At 47.1% G+C, this 16974-nt stretch overlaps 1 protein-coding gene across 1 annotated transcript in view; it reads left to right on the top strand.

Moving 5' to 3' along the window:
* LOC124773714 (homeobox protein caupolican) overlaps nt 1–15657 on the top strand; it is a gene marked incomplete at its 5' end in the record, with an annotated part of 229680 nt that extends 214023 nt beyond the window's left edge. The window contains 2 exons of the mRNA XM_047249428.1: nt 8692–8948; nt 15502–15657. Of these exons, the coding sequence (XP_047105384.1) occupies nt 8692–8948; nt 15502–15657 (413 nt within the window). The remainder of the gene's footprint in view (nt 1–8691; nt 8949–15501) is intronic.
* Nucleotides 15658–16974: the final 1317 nt, after the last annotated feature.

The raw sequence follows: 16974 nt of genomic DNA, 5'->3' as shown, positions 1-16974 counted from the left end.
CACTCTGTTATATGCCACATAGCCGACATTTCGAAATTTAAAAATAATTTCTACTCTTGTAGTGTCTGCGTCTGCATGATATCTGAACAGCGCTATGTGATAGTTTAATAATTTCTTTTAAGAGTTTAAGACAATCAACTGTGTAGATCCTTTCAAGGTTCAAAATAATTGTTTTCATATACAGTTGCTGGTTAGTATTACGTAAGATTGGGTCCCTATATAAATGGAGCTTGAGTATGGACATGCAAACGTGTAGTTTACTTATGAGACCACGCATATCAAGAGTATGTCTCGACAAAGTTTTTAGGTACACTTGCTTCTTTCTACCTTCTGTGTAAGCTATGCATGAGTTGACGTATTCTCATGGCCAGTATAAATGTAGAAGATATACGTAGCAGGATGCAGTTATGTTGGTCAATTCTTCTAGGTATGTGCTTGTATACTCTCGGAATTTTAACAGTCGGTCACACCGTGATGCAGAACGCCTCCCTTGCATCGTCTGCCACTGGAGCTGGCTGAGCATATCCGTGACGCTTCCGCGCTTACTAAATTGACCTGTAAAGAAACGTGCTGCTCTTCTTTGTATCTTCTCTATTTCCTCTATTGTTCCTATATGGCACGGATACCATACCGACAAGCAGTATCGTTCGAACGATGGTTTTGTACCCTACCTCCTTTGTTGACGGATTAAATTTCCTGAGGATTCTTCCAATGAACCTGTCCGGCATCTGCCTTTCCTGCAGTTAGTTTTATATGGTAGTTAAACTTTAAATTTCCCCCTACGCATAGTTCTCGATATTTTATGGCTGTGATTCCTTCCATTAATTGTTCTGCAAGTATTTGGTCATACAATAATGGGTTTGTCTGCCTGTTTATGCGCAGTATACAGCTGCCAACTGCTAGTTCCTGCACCGAGTGTCGATCATCTGCTGCTCTTTCTACATTTCGCTACAATTTTATAGCGCTGCAACTTCGCTGTATGCTCCAGCATCATCATGGAACTTCGGCGTTATCCGATATATATCGAAAACCTTGACTTCCGCTAGGCGTTCGATGCAGTTCCGCACTGCCGCCTAATGAACAAAATACGATCGTACGAAATGTCAGACTGACTGTGTGACTGGACCGAAGAGCATGTTACTTCTTAATGGAGAGAAATCTTCAGACACAATATATATATATATATATATATATATATATATATATATATATATATATATATATTGACTGTGTGACTGGACCGAAGAGCATGTTACTTCTTAATGGAGAGAAATAAATAAATAAATATATATATATATATATATATATATATTGTGTCTGAAGATTTCTCTCCATTAAGAAGTAACATGCTCATCGGTCCAGTCACACAGTCAGTCTGATATTCCGTACGATCGTATTTTGTTCATTAGGCGGCAGTGCGGAACTGCATCGAACGCCTTGCGGAAGTCAAGGAACGTGGCATCAACCTGGGCGCCTGGATCTACTGCTTTTTGAGCGAGCTGAATTTCTCACGATCATTGATTTCGGAAGACATGTTGATTCCTACATAGATTTTCGGTCTCCAGAAATGTCATAATACTACAGGCATAAAACGTGTTCCAAAATTCCGCATAAGACCAATGTCATAGTTATAGGCGAATAGTTTTGTACCTCTGTTCGAACAAGTTTCTTATAAACGAGAATGACTGGGATAGTTACGAGAATCCACGGGAAACCTACATCAGATTGACCAGACGGGGATGTGTGCCGTCTAGTCCGGTTTATACGTTTTGTTTCAACGCCGTTTTTGATCGAGGTGTGTGTACACCCTGACTGACAACCGAACATGCCCCGCGTATTCATTGTGCTAATTTTCTGTTAGAAACGAAGGCAAAACATGAACTGTGTTTGTTGTGTAATATCTAAAAAATTTCATTTCCATGTATTCGTGAAAACACCTTTGAAATTATGGAACATTCGTACAAAGTAATACGTGTATTGTACAAATGTGTAAATACAGTAGCCTGTACAATTTCTGTACGCTGGGTGCAGCTACTTCGCGTGTCTACAACGCGATTTTGGCTACCGAAACGTCTCCTTGGAAACGTCTCTTCAGGGCTCTATAGACCGCTATTGTTTTGCCCACAGCCATTTGCGCTTCGCAGTTGAAAGTTGCCAAAGACGCTGCCGGGTGTCAGGGACTTCCTTATGTTGTCTCAACCATAGGAGTGTCTTAGTAGCAAAGAATAAATGTATTAAAATTTCATGCATGATGCGGCATTTTTTCACGTATCTCATTGATTATGAAGTCGTATCTCTTGAACTACAATAGGTGGGTGGCTCTTACCCCCACAGCGATTTATGCCTGGCAGTAGGGGATATGTATACCAAGTTTGTCTGAAATCGGTCCAGTGGTTTAGGAGGACACACACACACACACACACACACACACACACACACACACACACACACACACATTAAATACATTTTTACAGTATGTGGACTTAAACAAATGTAAAATGAGATCTTTGTTAGCTACAAACAGTGTGGGGAAGAGGGGGGGGAGTGCTTTTTGTCACGTGCGTGCTTTGGACCAACTTCCCTTAGCGCACAGGAGTGTGGGGGTGGCTTTCAGCTCGGCTGCTCGCCACTTGCGAGTGTGGAAGTCGGCCGCTCCCCCGACCGTGACATCCCCTTCGCAGCTGTCGTGGCAGATATTTTAATCCCGAGTGCGAGTGGGTGCCGGGCCGCGAGTTATTGATAATGTCTTGAGATGACTGCAGTAAATGGAATCCCCCGGCGGGGGCTCGCGCCCTCTCCATATGTCGCCAGACCCCAGCGCTCAATAGCCCATAAATAGCCAACTGCGATTTAATTTGACTCGGTCCTGATAACGAGATTAGGAGTCACGATAAGAGCCGCCCTCGCCTGGTCGGTGAGCCGCGCTTCCGCGAGGGTGCGCAGGGCCGTAGCCGGGGGTTACGCCACCCCCACGCACGCCCACGCACGGCGCTGGCCGCGTCCGCCAAGTGCAAAGAAGACAGCACTGCTGTCAAACCGTTACTACTTTACCGACAGGAAAGTGTGCTATCATCTCATTAGGGGCTGGGACATTTGGGCTGTCTTCTGGAATAGCCTTCCAGATGCCGCCCTCTCCCCAACTGGAAAAATCCGCTGAATCCAATAGCAGAGTCACGGCTGCCGAGGACGCTCCTCAAGTCCGAGTGGAAGTCGGTGACATCCTGATGCGCCGGTTTTGTCACCCGCTGGAGAAGTAGGCATTCCCCGTCGGTAGGTTTGCTTGTAGATGGCGGTAACTATGACATGTGTGTTTTGATTCACACGCCGCTACAAGAAAGCACCTGGACCAGGTGGTATCGACTCGGAAACACCACAGACCACCCCGTTCCTAACAACTTTACTGAACGATGCCTTACGAATGGGCAGGGTACCTATAATATGGAAAACTTCCAAAGCAGTCATTATTAAGAAATCAGAGGACAGAGATCCTTCAGATCCAAAGACTTACAGGCCAATATGCCTAATAAATACCGTAGCAAAGATTCGGGAGAAACTACTTTATAAGTGCCTGCAAACACACAGAGCTCTCAGGTATATGAGCCAGCACCAATTCGGCTTCACAACTGGCAGATCAATAGATGATGCCATCAACCAGCCAAATTCCGGTATCAAGGATGTCAAGGACCAGCTATAATCTGCGTCAGATTGACTCAGAAGAAGATATAACAGCTTTATGACACCCTGTCCAACCAAATCATTGCATATATCTACGCCAGAGGATGGGCAGTGTCATACTGATAACTGGTCTCATATTGCCAAGATCTTTGTGAATTTGACTCAATATTGCAGTCACTGAAATAGCGTCACATACTTCTGGGTACTTCAAGTTTTGCACTAGGTAATGTAATAGCCAATTAAGAGAGAGGACAAGTAAGAGCGCCATAGTGGAGGAAGCAACAGTTTTCTTAATGACCGTTTCCACAACAGTAGCAATTTCGTTGAAGCTCTGTGAACTCTGTTACTCAGTAACAACGCAAGAAAATTTCATCGCTGAATTTCATCCTAAATTCCCATACAGATTTCGTATTTACTCTGGAAAACCAAAACAATATGTCCACTGCCTACCGCGACACTGAATGTCATATAATGAAGTTACGTTCTTATAGTGATCCTACTGGTAATTAAAACTCTCAGCTTTATCAGATTTAATCAAAAGCACTACTGACCCCAGCCGACAGCAGTAGTCTTTGTACTGCAGGCCTGCTGCGTCCCGAAACAAGTACGGTAAATAATCATTGTCACTGCTCTCTGACCGAGAAAGCAAACTTCTGTTATTGGTTAGGAGCGTAAGAAGGGCCACTGGGAAGAGATGTGGAGATACTAGTCTGCGACAGTCATAGGAAATCTCTCACACTGCTGGTTCTCTCTTGAAATGTCACCAAGCACGCCTTTGGAGACGTTTGCGGGCGACGTTTGATGAATGGCTGCAGCCCCGGCCTCTGGTGGGGCTGTATTCGAGAGCAACGGCGCGGCAAGAGCTGGCGGTGGCCGGGAGGGGAGCGGGGGAGGGGCGTGTTCTGTGTACCATGTGGTGCGTGGTGTTGTGCAGCCACACACAAGACGGGCGGCACGCCTCTCCGACGCCCTCTCTGAGTCTTCTACTTCGTTCCCCGAGCACAACAGGCAGCCGCGAGCAAAAAGCTCACCGCGTCACGCAACAGTCGACTTGTCGACAGCTTTCTGCCAACAGCCGGAAACAAACAGCTATACAGGACAATTCCGTCAAAAGGTGCCGCAAGTTTCCACAGAAATTAATGCGTACGTATGAGATGAAACAATAAACAAGATCACTAGCGATATTTAGACTCGCGTAGAGGACACAAAAACATTGAAACGGCCACCTCACAAAATATTACTGACCCTCTCAAAAGAACACACTGATCGCTTTGGAGCGTGGTAGATGGTGTAGAAACGGTACCATGCGGTCTCTTACGCAAGTTCTGGTAATAAACTGGTATGTATCTGCCTATAATTAGCATCCTGTTGGGTTGATGTACTCGTACAGGGTGTTACAAAGAGGTACGGCCAAACTTTCAGGAAAGATTCCTCACACAAATAAAGAAAAGATGTTATGTGGACATGTGTCCGGAAACGCTTAATTTCCATGTTAGAGCTCATTTTAGTTTCGTCAGTATGTACTGTACTTCCTCGATTCACCGCCAGTTGGCCCAATTGAAGGAAGGTAATGTTGACTTCGGTGCTTGTGTTGACATGCGACTCATTGCTCTACAGTACTAGCATCAAGCACATCAGTACGTAGCATCAACATGTTAGTGTTCATCACGAACGTGGTTTTGCAGTCAGTGCAATGTTTACAAATGCGGAGTTGGCAGATGCCCATTTGATGTATGGATTAGCACGGGGCAATAGCCGTGGCGCGGTACGTTTGTATCGAGACAGATTTCCAGAACGAAGGTGTCCCGACAGGAAGGCTTTCGAAGCAATTGATCGGCGTCTTAGGGAGCACGAAACATTCCAGCTTATGACTCGCGACTGGGGAAGACCTAGAACGACGAGGACACCTGCAATAGACGAGGCAATTCTTCGTGCAGTTGACGATAACCCTAATGTCAGCGTCAGAGAAGTTGCCGCTGTACAAGGTAACATTGACCACGTCACTGTATGGAGAGTGCCACGGGAGAACCAGTTGTTTCCGTACCATGTACAGCGTGTGCAGGCACTATCAGCAGCTGACTGGCCTCCACGGGTACACTTCTGCGAATGGTTCATCCAACAATGTGTCAATCCTCATTTCAGTGCAAATGTTCTCTTTACGGATGAGGCTTCATTCCAACGTGATCAAATTGTAAATTTTCACAATCAACATGTGTGGGCTGACGAGAATCCGCACGCAGTTGTGCAATCACGTCATCAACACAGATTTTCTGTGAACGTTTGGGCAGGCATTGTTGGTGATGTCTTGATTGGGCTCCATGTTCTTCCACCTACGCTCAATGGAGCACGTTATCATGATTTCATACGGGATATTCTACCTGTGCTGCTAGAACATGTGCCTTTACAAGTACGACAACATGTGGTTCATGCACGATGGAGCTCCTGCACATTTCAGTCGAAGTGTTCGTACGCTTCTGAACAATAGATTCGGTGACCGATGGATTGGTAGAGGCGGACCAATTCCATGGCCTCCACGCTCTCCTGACCTCAACCCTCTTGACTTTCATTTATGGGGGCATTTGAAAGCTCTTGTCTACGCAACCCCGGTACCAAATGTAGAGACTCTTCGTGCTCGTATTGTGGATGGCTGTGATACAATACGCCATTCTCCAGGGCTGCATCAGCGCATCAGGGATTCCATGCGACGGAGGGTGGATGCATGTATCCTCCCTAACGGAGGACATTTTGAGCAAAGTGTTTGATGCCACGCTGGTACTTTCTGTTGCTGTGTCTTTCCATTCCATGATTAATGTGATTTGAAGAGCAGTAATAAAATGAGCTCTAACGTGGAAAGTAAGCGTTTCCGGACACATGTCCACATAACATATTTTCTTTCTTTGTGTGTGAGGAATGTTTCCTGTAAGTTTGGCCGTACCTTTTTGTAACACCCTGTATACAAGCGTGACGGACAATGATTTCTTTACTGAAAATGCACACCGGGCTAGAACACTTACGGGAATTGGCAAAATGCCGCGAGTAATTAGAATAATGAGCAATGGATATAAAATTAGTAGTGTGTGGATTAGTTGGGAATTTGGATCCGACTGGAGGCGTGCTAGGGTAGTCAGCGCAGTTGCACTAACCGAGGGGTATGGATGGCTCAGTGGACGGGAAACTGCCTATTAAGTGGCAGAGCCGGGTTCGAATCCAGGTCTAGCTCAAATTTTCAACATTCCCCACTGAGTTCAATCAATGCCAGCTCGCAGCCAGTATCTGTCATTTCTTTGGGCCATAAGATGGGTTGATGTGGAAAAATGACCGAAGAACAGAAAGGAGCTGTCATGTTTCGACGACCCCATAACCAGGTCTTAGATGAAGATACCCGATTTGTTGGTGCATCATCGCAGACTGTCCAAGGTGTCTACATGGAAAGGTTTACCACTAGCAACCAGGTAACCCGGCGTAAGAACAGTGACCGTAACCGGGGGACACAGTTGACGCCTTGTGAATGGCAACCGGTTTCAACGTCTACAGAAATTATCGTTGTCCGTGCTTGCAGATCGGTCTCAACAATTTTTCGAGTGAACATAGCGAAGGGAACTGTGCGCAAAGAACATCTGGAATCGGGTACCTTGAAAAAGCCAATGGCCTTATCGCAATGGTGACAACGGTTCCCGTCAGATCATCGAAGTTAAGCGCTGTCGGGCTTGGCTAACGCTTTGATAGGTGACCATTTGGGTCTCCCGAGCACTGTTAGCAAGCGGGGTGCACTCAGATTTTGTGAGGCCAATTGAGGAGCTATTTCACTGAGAAGTAAAAGGCCATCGCTTACAGTGACATGTGAAGCTACACGTCTGCAATGAGCCAAACAACAAAGAACTACCCAAATGGTTCAAATGGCTCTGAGCACTATGGGACTTAACTTCTGTGGTCGTCAGTGCCCTAGAACTTAGAACTACTTAAACCTAACTAACCTAAGGACATCGCACACATCCATGCCCAAGGCAGGATTCGAACCTGCGACCGTAGTGGTCACGCGGTTCCAGATTGAAGCGCCTAGAACCGCACGGCCACACCGGGCGGCAAAGAACTACCCAGTAGCTGACTAGGACTTGTAGTTTGGCCCGATGAACAGCGGTTTTGATTCTTTTCAAATGATGTAAGGCTGAATTTAAAAGACCCCGATCAAATGTCCTATTGTTAGGGATCTAATACTGTTGCAGCTTAACCTTTGGTTTCAATGACCGTGACTTAATGAATAGCGTTGATAGGTCTTAACCGCTACGAGAGTTGTTTCAGTCGGAATTTTGTTGCTCATTAATGCTATACTAAGAAAAATGAGATTTTGCATTAACCAAGTAAAGTTATATATTCTCGTTAAACACAATTGGAGACAGCCACGGCCATTGTTATACATATCAATTCATGTTAAATCTCAACTAAGGTGAAATACATCGAGTATTGTCTTACGCTGTTACAATAATCTGCACACGATACCTTCGGTGCAATACATTAGCCGGCGCAGTCGGCGAGAACGCGTAATATCGGTACTCCGTACTTGTAATCACCTTTTGGTAGAAACACTTGTCGCCATTCGGAATAATTCTTATGTTTTGCTTAGGGTCAGTCAAAGGCAATGGTGATCCACCCCGCCGGTAGGGCTGCCTCGTCCCGTTAGGCGCTCTCGGCGCTTGACAATCGATTCTATTACCTACCATCGGCCTGTGCCAGCAGAAATGTGGTTGTATATGAGTAAGGAATCGTGGATCCCTTGCAGAATGCGCTAGGGGCAATGAAACGTTTACCTCTTAGGTTGTGGAACCTGAAATTGAGGCTAGCAGCAGTGGTTCTGTGATGATTTAGGAGTGTTTTTCGTATCGCGAACTCGGTACATACATTCAGGTTATCGTACGAAGTACGATATACACCTCTTAGGGGTGAATAATTTTTTATCCTGTCCGCTTAGTTGTGTAGCCACGAACGCGGCGTGTTGCTGAGTGCCTGTTTGCGTTGCAGACTGCAAGGACTCTGGGACGGGGTCCAGCGAGGACGGCGACCGGCCGCGCAGCAGCGAGTGGGGCGGCTCGCGGCCCGAGTCGCCGGCCGACTGCCTGCCGCCGCCCCCGCATCTGCTGTACACGCGGCCAGCGGGGGCGGGAGCGGGGGCGGGTGCGCCGCTCAGCTCGCAGCAGTCGGCGCCCGCGGGGCCTAGCAAGCCGCGCATCTGGTCGCTGGCAGACATGGCCAGCAAGGACCGCGACCCGTCGCCGCCGGTCGCGCCGCAGCACCAGCACCAGCCCGCCCCCGCCGTCGCCGCCCCCACCGCCTCCCACCCACAGCCGGCGCCGGGGCCTCTCGCGCCTTCCGCCGCCTCCGCCTCCGCCGCGGCCGCCGCCGCCTATTACTCGGGCAAGCTCGTCGCCCCGCTTGCCGCACCTGCGCACCGCCACCACCTGCTGTGAGTATTGGCAACAATACGCTACACTACACTACACTACACTTTGCCCGATAACTTACGACACATCAGCAAATATGAGTGGTCGCAGCTGTTCACCGTATAAGTTCTAGAGTTGCGGGTAGTCTATTTTGTAACCCCTTTCTCATTGGCTAGTCTTTCTTCTTTCTTTCTTTCACTTACGCCATAGTTCCGCAGCGATCGCAGGGTCGGCATGGTTACAACGGAACTGGCAAGGTTAGTTTTAGGGGTGGCCGGATGCCCTTCCTGCCGCCACCCTGTACCCTCAGGGATGGAATCAGTGTACCCCAGCTGTCTGCATCTAGTGTAAATCGTGAAATAGTGCGGACGTGTATCAAATGTCTGCGATGCGTGTAACTGAGGCGGCACGTGGGGACCAGCCCGGTATTCACATAGCGGAATGTGGAAAACCGCCTAAAAACCACATCCAGTCTGGCCGGTACACCAGCCGTCGTCGTTAATCCGCAGGGCGGATCCGATCCGGGGCCGGCGCGCCTACCCGAGTCCAGGAAGCAGCGCGTTAGCGCTCTCGGCTACCCCGGCGGGTTCCTCATTGACTAGTCTGTTTGCAGTAATATAAACATACTTGTAGATCACACGTTCGTCTCCTTGTTCTTCGGACTTAAGCAATTGCTTTACCTACTACAGAGCTCTGAAACAAATATTTTCATTAATCTGTCTGGTATACTTACTCAAACGGTAAGAAGTACCAGTAAAGCGGCTGTTCTCCAGAATTTTCTATTTCAGTGCACAGAAAAATATCGTCAACAAGCATCAGTTTTCATCCCTGTCCCTTAGCTGCTTCTGTGTGGGATAACAGAAGAATATACCCAATGGACATTACGTATTCTCAGCCGAGACAATTTGAGCTTCTAAAGGGAAGCGAATGCTTTGTTCGTGCAGATACATCATTCTGGCTAAGTCGTTAACCATGTGCTCACATCGGCTATAGTATTGGAAAATAAGCTGTCAAATCGCACTTCTTACAATCTGAGTAACTATCCGGCTAAACAGTCTATGTATGGTTGGTTTCTATAGTACTGGCGACGTATTTCATGGATAATATCTCTGTGACTATACTCTCTCTATTCAAATTGAGAAGCAGTGCTCTTATGACTATTGTGGCGATCAAAACAACTGAATAAGTGTGTCTGGAAATGGCCACATAAGTCAACATACGTAATGGCTTTCACATACTACATCACAATAGAAGTTAAAAATACTCAGTAGTAAGCCGGCCGAAGTGGCCGTGCGGTTAAAGGCGCTGCAGTCTGGAACCGCAAGACCGCTACGGTCGCAGGTTCGAATCCTGCCTCGGGCATGGATGTTTGTGATGTCCTTAGGTTAGTTAGGTTTAACTAGTTCTAAGTTCTAGGGGACTAATGACCTCAGCAGTTGAGTCCCATAGTGCTCAGAGCCATTTGAACCATTTTTACTCAGTAGTAATTCAGCAGAGACCATCACGGCTCAGAGACATATGTCGACAGCGTGCGTTGACAGGTGAGATGTCGTCTTTCAGCTACTAGAGCTGCTTTCTCACTTTAGTAGAGCGTGAACTGCATGTAGTAACTTTCCATCAGGTATCTATCTTCGGGGAAATTGTTACTTAGTCCTGAAACTGATGGGTGATGGAAGTTGTTGGAATTGTGTTGTTCTATCAAACCGTTACAGTAAGTCAACGAGAAGAGCACTAACCTAGTTCAACCTAACCTAGTAGTAACTTCTTTGATTTTCTCGGTTGTGCATTTAGCGAGATGGAGTGAAGTAATACGTTCCCTGGCTGCTCGGAATGTACGCCCTTAAAAGTATCTAGCCGAGATGTCGCAGAGGTAAGACACTGGAATAGAATTCGGTGGAGCGACGTTTCAGATTCCCGTCCCGCTTACAAGATATAGGTTTCGCGTGATTTCCCTTGATGTCTCAAGACAAATGCCAAGATGGTTCCTCGGAAACGATACGACATGGTCCCTTCGCTATTCTGTGTTTGTGCTGAGTCTCTTATGACCTCATCGTTGATCGTGGTCATGGAGGCTATGACGCCAGGGTTTAACATTCATGCCATTTACTGCCGAGGATTCAGCCTTCCTTCAACAATTACCAAAGAGATCCTGTTGTCATATTTAATGGCTACCAACACCATTTCCTCTGCAGATGCAATTACTTCGACATGAGCGTCATAAACGGAAGAGAAACTCACAATATGTCACTCAGTGTCCCAATTGACTCTGGCTCCACACGCGTGCAAATAGGTGTCCGCTGTCTGTGGCGAAGTGTCAGCAGTAAACGATGAATGGGAACACGAACTCTGAGTACGGCTTTCGGTACTCTGTTCCCTGTTGTTCGTCATGACACTGCCTGTTACTGTGACCAGGATGCAGTTGTTGACATCCATGCACTGTTAGACCCAGTCGAACAGCTCTCCGATCTTCTCATGGTGTAGCCCCTCAGGAAAGATCCGAGCCTACTTTCATTGCTGTAGTGTAATCCTGAGGCCATCTCATCACAACTCGTTTCGCCGTCATTCCACAGTTAACCTTCTGTGCGATCTGGCGATATGATGTCACGTCTGTCATACCAATGATTCCACTGTTCTCGGAGTTCGAATGATGGCGAGAAGCTGCAGATGCAAGTTCTCCACGTTTGGAATGGCTTACTTATCTTTCTCCTTATTTTAGCTACGGCGTACGATTGTTAGTACATTCTCTAAATTAGGAGTACCCTGTATCTCCTGTGCTTCTGCACTTATATACTCTTTCGTTTCCCATAATGCGTTGACGGCCACAGAATTACGAGTACACGCTTTTTGTGAACCCACGCATATTAGGTGTACTTCATGACCATTACAACATGGCTTGTCACTTACTTGTGTAAGGCTGCAAATATGACCCATAAAAGATCGTCCTGCCATAAAACCTGCTTGGCCCTCTCACATATTTCTTTCAGTCTCATTCCTCAGCCTGTCAGTATAGCGCTAAAGCGTCTTCTGATAGACACCATAACGCTAATCCTATAATAATTGCCCGGGTCCTTGTTTTCTTTTTTTATAGATATTAGATGAATATGATACACGCCAGTCTCTTGGTACTACCAACCCCCGCTTCCCCACCGAGCGAGGTGGCGCAGTGGTTAGCACACTGGACTCGCATTCGGGAGGACGACGGTTCAATCCCGTCTCCGGCCATCCTGATTTAGGTTTTCCGTGATTTCCCTAAATCGTTTCAGGCAAATGCCGGGATGGTTCCTTTGAAAGGGCACGGCCGATTCCCTTCCCCATCCTTCCGTAACCCGAGCTTGCGCTCCGTCTCTAATGACCTCGTTGTCGACAGGACGTTAAACACTAACCACCACCCCGCTTCCCCCCCTCCCCCCCCGTCACAAATCTGAAAAATTTACTTATAAGTCTCACCACTTGAGAAGGTCCATATTTCCTCACTTCTACCGCAACTTCTTCTGGCCCACTTCTCTATCCAGTCCTTGCCTTTTTCGGTATACCTGTTTTATTTCTGTCCGTACTATAGATTCTGTATTACCTAGATTACTGCCTCTGCTGTAGACTTCTATAACCTGGCCTCTTCTTTCTTCTACCAGAAATTCTTCCAAGTGGTTTCTCCACTCTTCAACAAATGTAGGTTGTATTGTGGTGCAGAACTGCTAGCCATTTTCACCTCCCTTATCATCCGTCACTCGTCCGCCAACTTCCTATATTGAAGCGAATCCTTTGTTTCCCCAATACTGTTTCCCATGCCTCTTACTTATACTTTCTTATTACTGTACATTATAAGGGAAAATACGGCACTCAACGAATAAATTATCCGAATGAGACGGAAATCGGTAGGTATGATATACACGTACAGACAAACAAATGATTACCATTTGAAAAAAAAAAAAAAAAAAAAAGAGGATGATTTATTCAAGAGAAAGAACTTCACAAATTGAGTTAGTCAATAATGCATTGGTCCACTTCCGTCCCTTCGGCAAGCAATCATTCGGCTGGGCATTGACTGACAGATTGGTTGGGTCTGCTCCTGAGGAATCTCGTGCCATAATCCGTCCAATTGGCGTGTTAGATCGTAAAAATGCCAAAGTGGTTGAGAACCCACAATGTTCCAAACGCTCTCAGTCGGGGAGAGATCCGCTGACCCTGCTGGCGAGGGAAGAGTTTGATAAGCACAAGGGCTGGCATTAGCAACTCTCGCCTAAGCCGAGGATGGGTTGCCATGAAGGGCAGCGAATCTAGCGAGGAATATTGTCGACGTATCACTGTGCTGTAAGGGTGCCGCAGATGACAACCAATGAGGTACTGCTGTGAAATGAAAAGGTGTCCCAGACCATCACTCCTGGTTGTCCTTGCTACTGTTGGTGGAATCTCAAGACATGCCTTTGTTGGTCATCGGGACTCAGCTTGAACAGAGTCTCATCACTGAAGACAATTCTACCATAGTCGATGAGATTCCAGACTGAAGACGTGTCTTTACGAAGCCCCAGACAGCGATGAGAAAACAACCTGAGTGTCGTCGCCTGCCATGCAGCCCGACAACCAGGAGTGATGGTCTTCGGTGAAATTTCTTTTCATAGCACATCTCCCTTGGTTGTCATCCGCGACACTTTTACACCATAGCAGCACGTCGACGAGATTCTATGCCACATTTTGTTGGCCTTCACGCAACCCATCCTGGGCTTACATTCCAGCAAGATGACGGCCACCCGCAGTCGGCGATAGTTTGTACTGCTCGTCCTCGTGCTTGCCAAACACTGTCTTGGTCAAGAAAGTTGCCGGATCTCTTCCCAATCGAGAATTTTTGGAGCATTATGAGCAGTGCTCTCCAGACATCACAGGATTTTGACGATCTAACGTGCCAGTTGACTAGGATTTGGCACGACGTCGCTCAGGAGTTATGGTCTTCGGTGCAATTTCTTTTCATAGCACATCTGCTTTGGTTGTCATCCGCGACTGCTGGGAACGTTGACGAGATTCTATGGCTCTGAGCACTATGCGACTTAATTTCTGAGGTCATCAGTCGCCTAGAACTTAGAACTAATTAAACCTAACTAACCTAAGGACATCACACACATCCATGCCCGAGGCAGGATTCTAACCTGCGACCGTAGCGGTCGCTCGGCTCCAGACTGTAGCGCCTAGAACCGCACGGCCACCGATATTCTATACCCCGATTTGTTCGCCTTCACGCATGCCATCCTGGGCTTACATTCCAGCAAGGTGATGGCCACCCGCAGACGGCGAGGTTTTGTAGTACTTGTCTTCGTGCTTGCCAAACGGTGCCTTGGTCAGGAAGGTTGCCGGGTCTCTTCTCAATCGAGAATTTTTGGAGCATTATGAGCAGGGCTCTCCAGACATCACAAGATTTTGACGATCTAAAGTGCCATTTGTCCAGAATTTGGCGCCGCATCGCTCAGGAGGACATCCACCAACTCGGTCAATGCCAAGCCGAAAAACTGTTTATGAAAGGGGCGGAGGTGAAACATCGCATTATTGACTTCGTCAATTTGCGAAGCTCTGTTCCTTGAATGAAGCATCCAATTTTTCTGAATTTGTAACCATATGTTTGTCTGAACATGTACAGTACAGTATTGGTTGAAAACAGTCTTGGTTGCAATTTTTGTTTTTTTTTATTTTGCAACGACGCGTTTCGCCTTATTTAGGAATCTTCAGGTTATCTTTTCTAGATGGACGCTCCTGTGAACGGGAACGCGTTATACAGATCTTGATGCCTCTCGCGTCCATCTAGAAAAGATAACCTGAAGATGCCCAAATAAGGCGAAACGCGTCGTTGAAAAATAAAAAAAAAAAAAATTACAACCAAGACTGTTTTTAACCAATACTGTTAAGCACTGGTTTGCTGTTATGCCACATATGGACTGGAAGAATTTCTATGTACAGTACATCAAATCTCCTGATATCCACCGCATTCGGATAATTCCTTTGCGTTGCATCTTTCTTTAACTTTTTTTAATCTCAGAATGAATTTTCTTAGTCCTCTTTCCATATATCTTGTACTGAAAATAAATTTTGAACAACGTATCACACATGGAAGTATCGGTGTATCTGTTTGGTAGCGTTTCGTCAAGTTTGTTTATGATTTAACAGTTTTCGTTTCTGTCGGTGTAGTGTGAGAGGCAGAACTGATCCTTGACGAAGGCCATCGTTCAAGTTCTCCACGCACTCGCTTCTATGTTCCGCTGGAGCACATGTGAGAGCCGCGGCTGGGTGTTGCAGGTACCCGCGGCCGCACCCGGAGTTATACCGCGGCTTCTACGCGGCGGCGGCGGCGGCAGGCCACCACGACGCCTACTCGCGGCTGTCCAAGGCGGCGTCGCTGGCGGCGGCGCAGGCGCAGGCGCAGGCGCAGGTGCACGCGCACGTTCACGCTCACGCGCACGCGCACGCTCACGCGGCGCAGGGCCTGACGGTGGCGCCCGCGCCCGCCTCCTCGTCCTCGTCGTCCAGCTCGTCGGCGTCGGGCGCCGACCCGCCGGAGAAGAACTGACGCCGCCGGCCAGCGCCGCCTCCGCCCCCGCCGCCGCCCCCGCGGCCGCTCGCCGCCGGCCTGCTGGTGGTGCCCGCCGCCATCCGCCCCTGAGGCCACTCTGCCGACACAGCTGTGCCAACAGCCGCACACTGAGGGTATTCGTACGACGACGAGGACACGACTTGAAAACTGTCCGCGACTGCCTTGCAGTTTTTCGTGCGCTCTAGATATTTCGACATTGCTGGCACCTCTGGCGTCGAGAGGAGCGCCCAGCGCCCTTTTCCCGAGAGGAATACTACGCTCCTCGAGATCGTCAGCTCTACATCTGGAAGGGAGTGCCGAGCTACTGCAATAAACTCTTCCAGAACAGTACAGGGCCTGATTCAAACATCTCGTATCCTCCGACGCTGTGTAGAAGCATCAAAAACAGTACAATGTGAAACATATTCAATGCTGCGACGAAGACTGTCGCAGAAAAAACGAACATTGTCTAAATTATGCAGTGTCGTTGATTTGTTATGCCACTAACAGACATTTGCCGCAGATCGTTTGGACGAATACGTATCAGTAGCAGTTAATTTAATTAATCAAAATTTTAACGGGCTGTAGAGCCGCAGCTACAGCAGTTATACGCTTCATCGTTTCCAACATCGTGATGCGGATATTTTGGACGCTCGTTGAATTGCTTGAATGCGTGGGGGTCGTTTGATGTTTCAGGAAAAACCATAAGTATTTCTTTAGGACGATACGTTTGTATGTGCGATGTTCCTTTTATTGTACGTCTTTTGTTAGATTAACTTAAGCCAGTTACAAATTATCTTTACATGGTGACTGTCCGAGTTTTTCAATTCAAAAAATGGAAACCTCAGTGGATTAAGCAAAAAAAAACCAGTATGTATGTATAGTCATGTGTAGGTAATAGGCAGCCCTTCAAAACGTACCTTCGTCGTCTTCGACTTGCCTTTTACATAGAGAGCTTCTCCGATCGAAAAATCTACTTACTGCTCACTTCTTTTAAGGAAGTAAGTACGACGAGTCTGTTCAAAACTGAGTCAAGGGCGCTGAGAGGTGAGTAATGTGTATATCCCTAACGCAGGCGTCAGGTCATCAAGTTGGCAGCACTGTGTGCCGCGCCAGGCGCACAGCGTGCATAATCCTTTTACGATTGTCCTCTCGCTAAAATACAATTGTTTTTCTTTTTGTTAAAAATACGTCTTATGTAAAAATGAATATGTATATGACATAAATTAAATTATACAATTACAACTTTTCAAATTCTATATGTCTGTTATTTCCTTCCATTTTCAAATAGTTTGTTATAGCCTTCGTTTTACC

This window comes from Schistocerca piceifrons, chromosome 1 (genome assembly GCF_021461385.2).
Source record: "Schistocerca piceifrons isolate TAMUIC-IGC-003096 chromosome 1, iqSchPice1.1, whole genome shotgun sequence".
In the NCBI taxonomy this organism is placed as follows: domain Eukaryota; kingdom Metazoa; phylum Arthropoda; class Insecta; order Orthoptera; family Acrididae; genus Schistocerca; species Schistocerca piceifrons.
The sequence above is the reverse complement of the archived record's forward strand: the minus strand, read 5'-3'. Positions and strand labels throughout refer to the sequence as shown.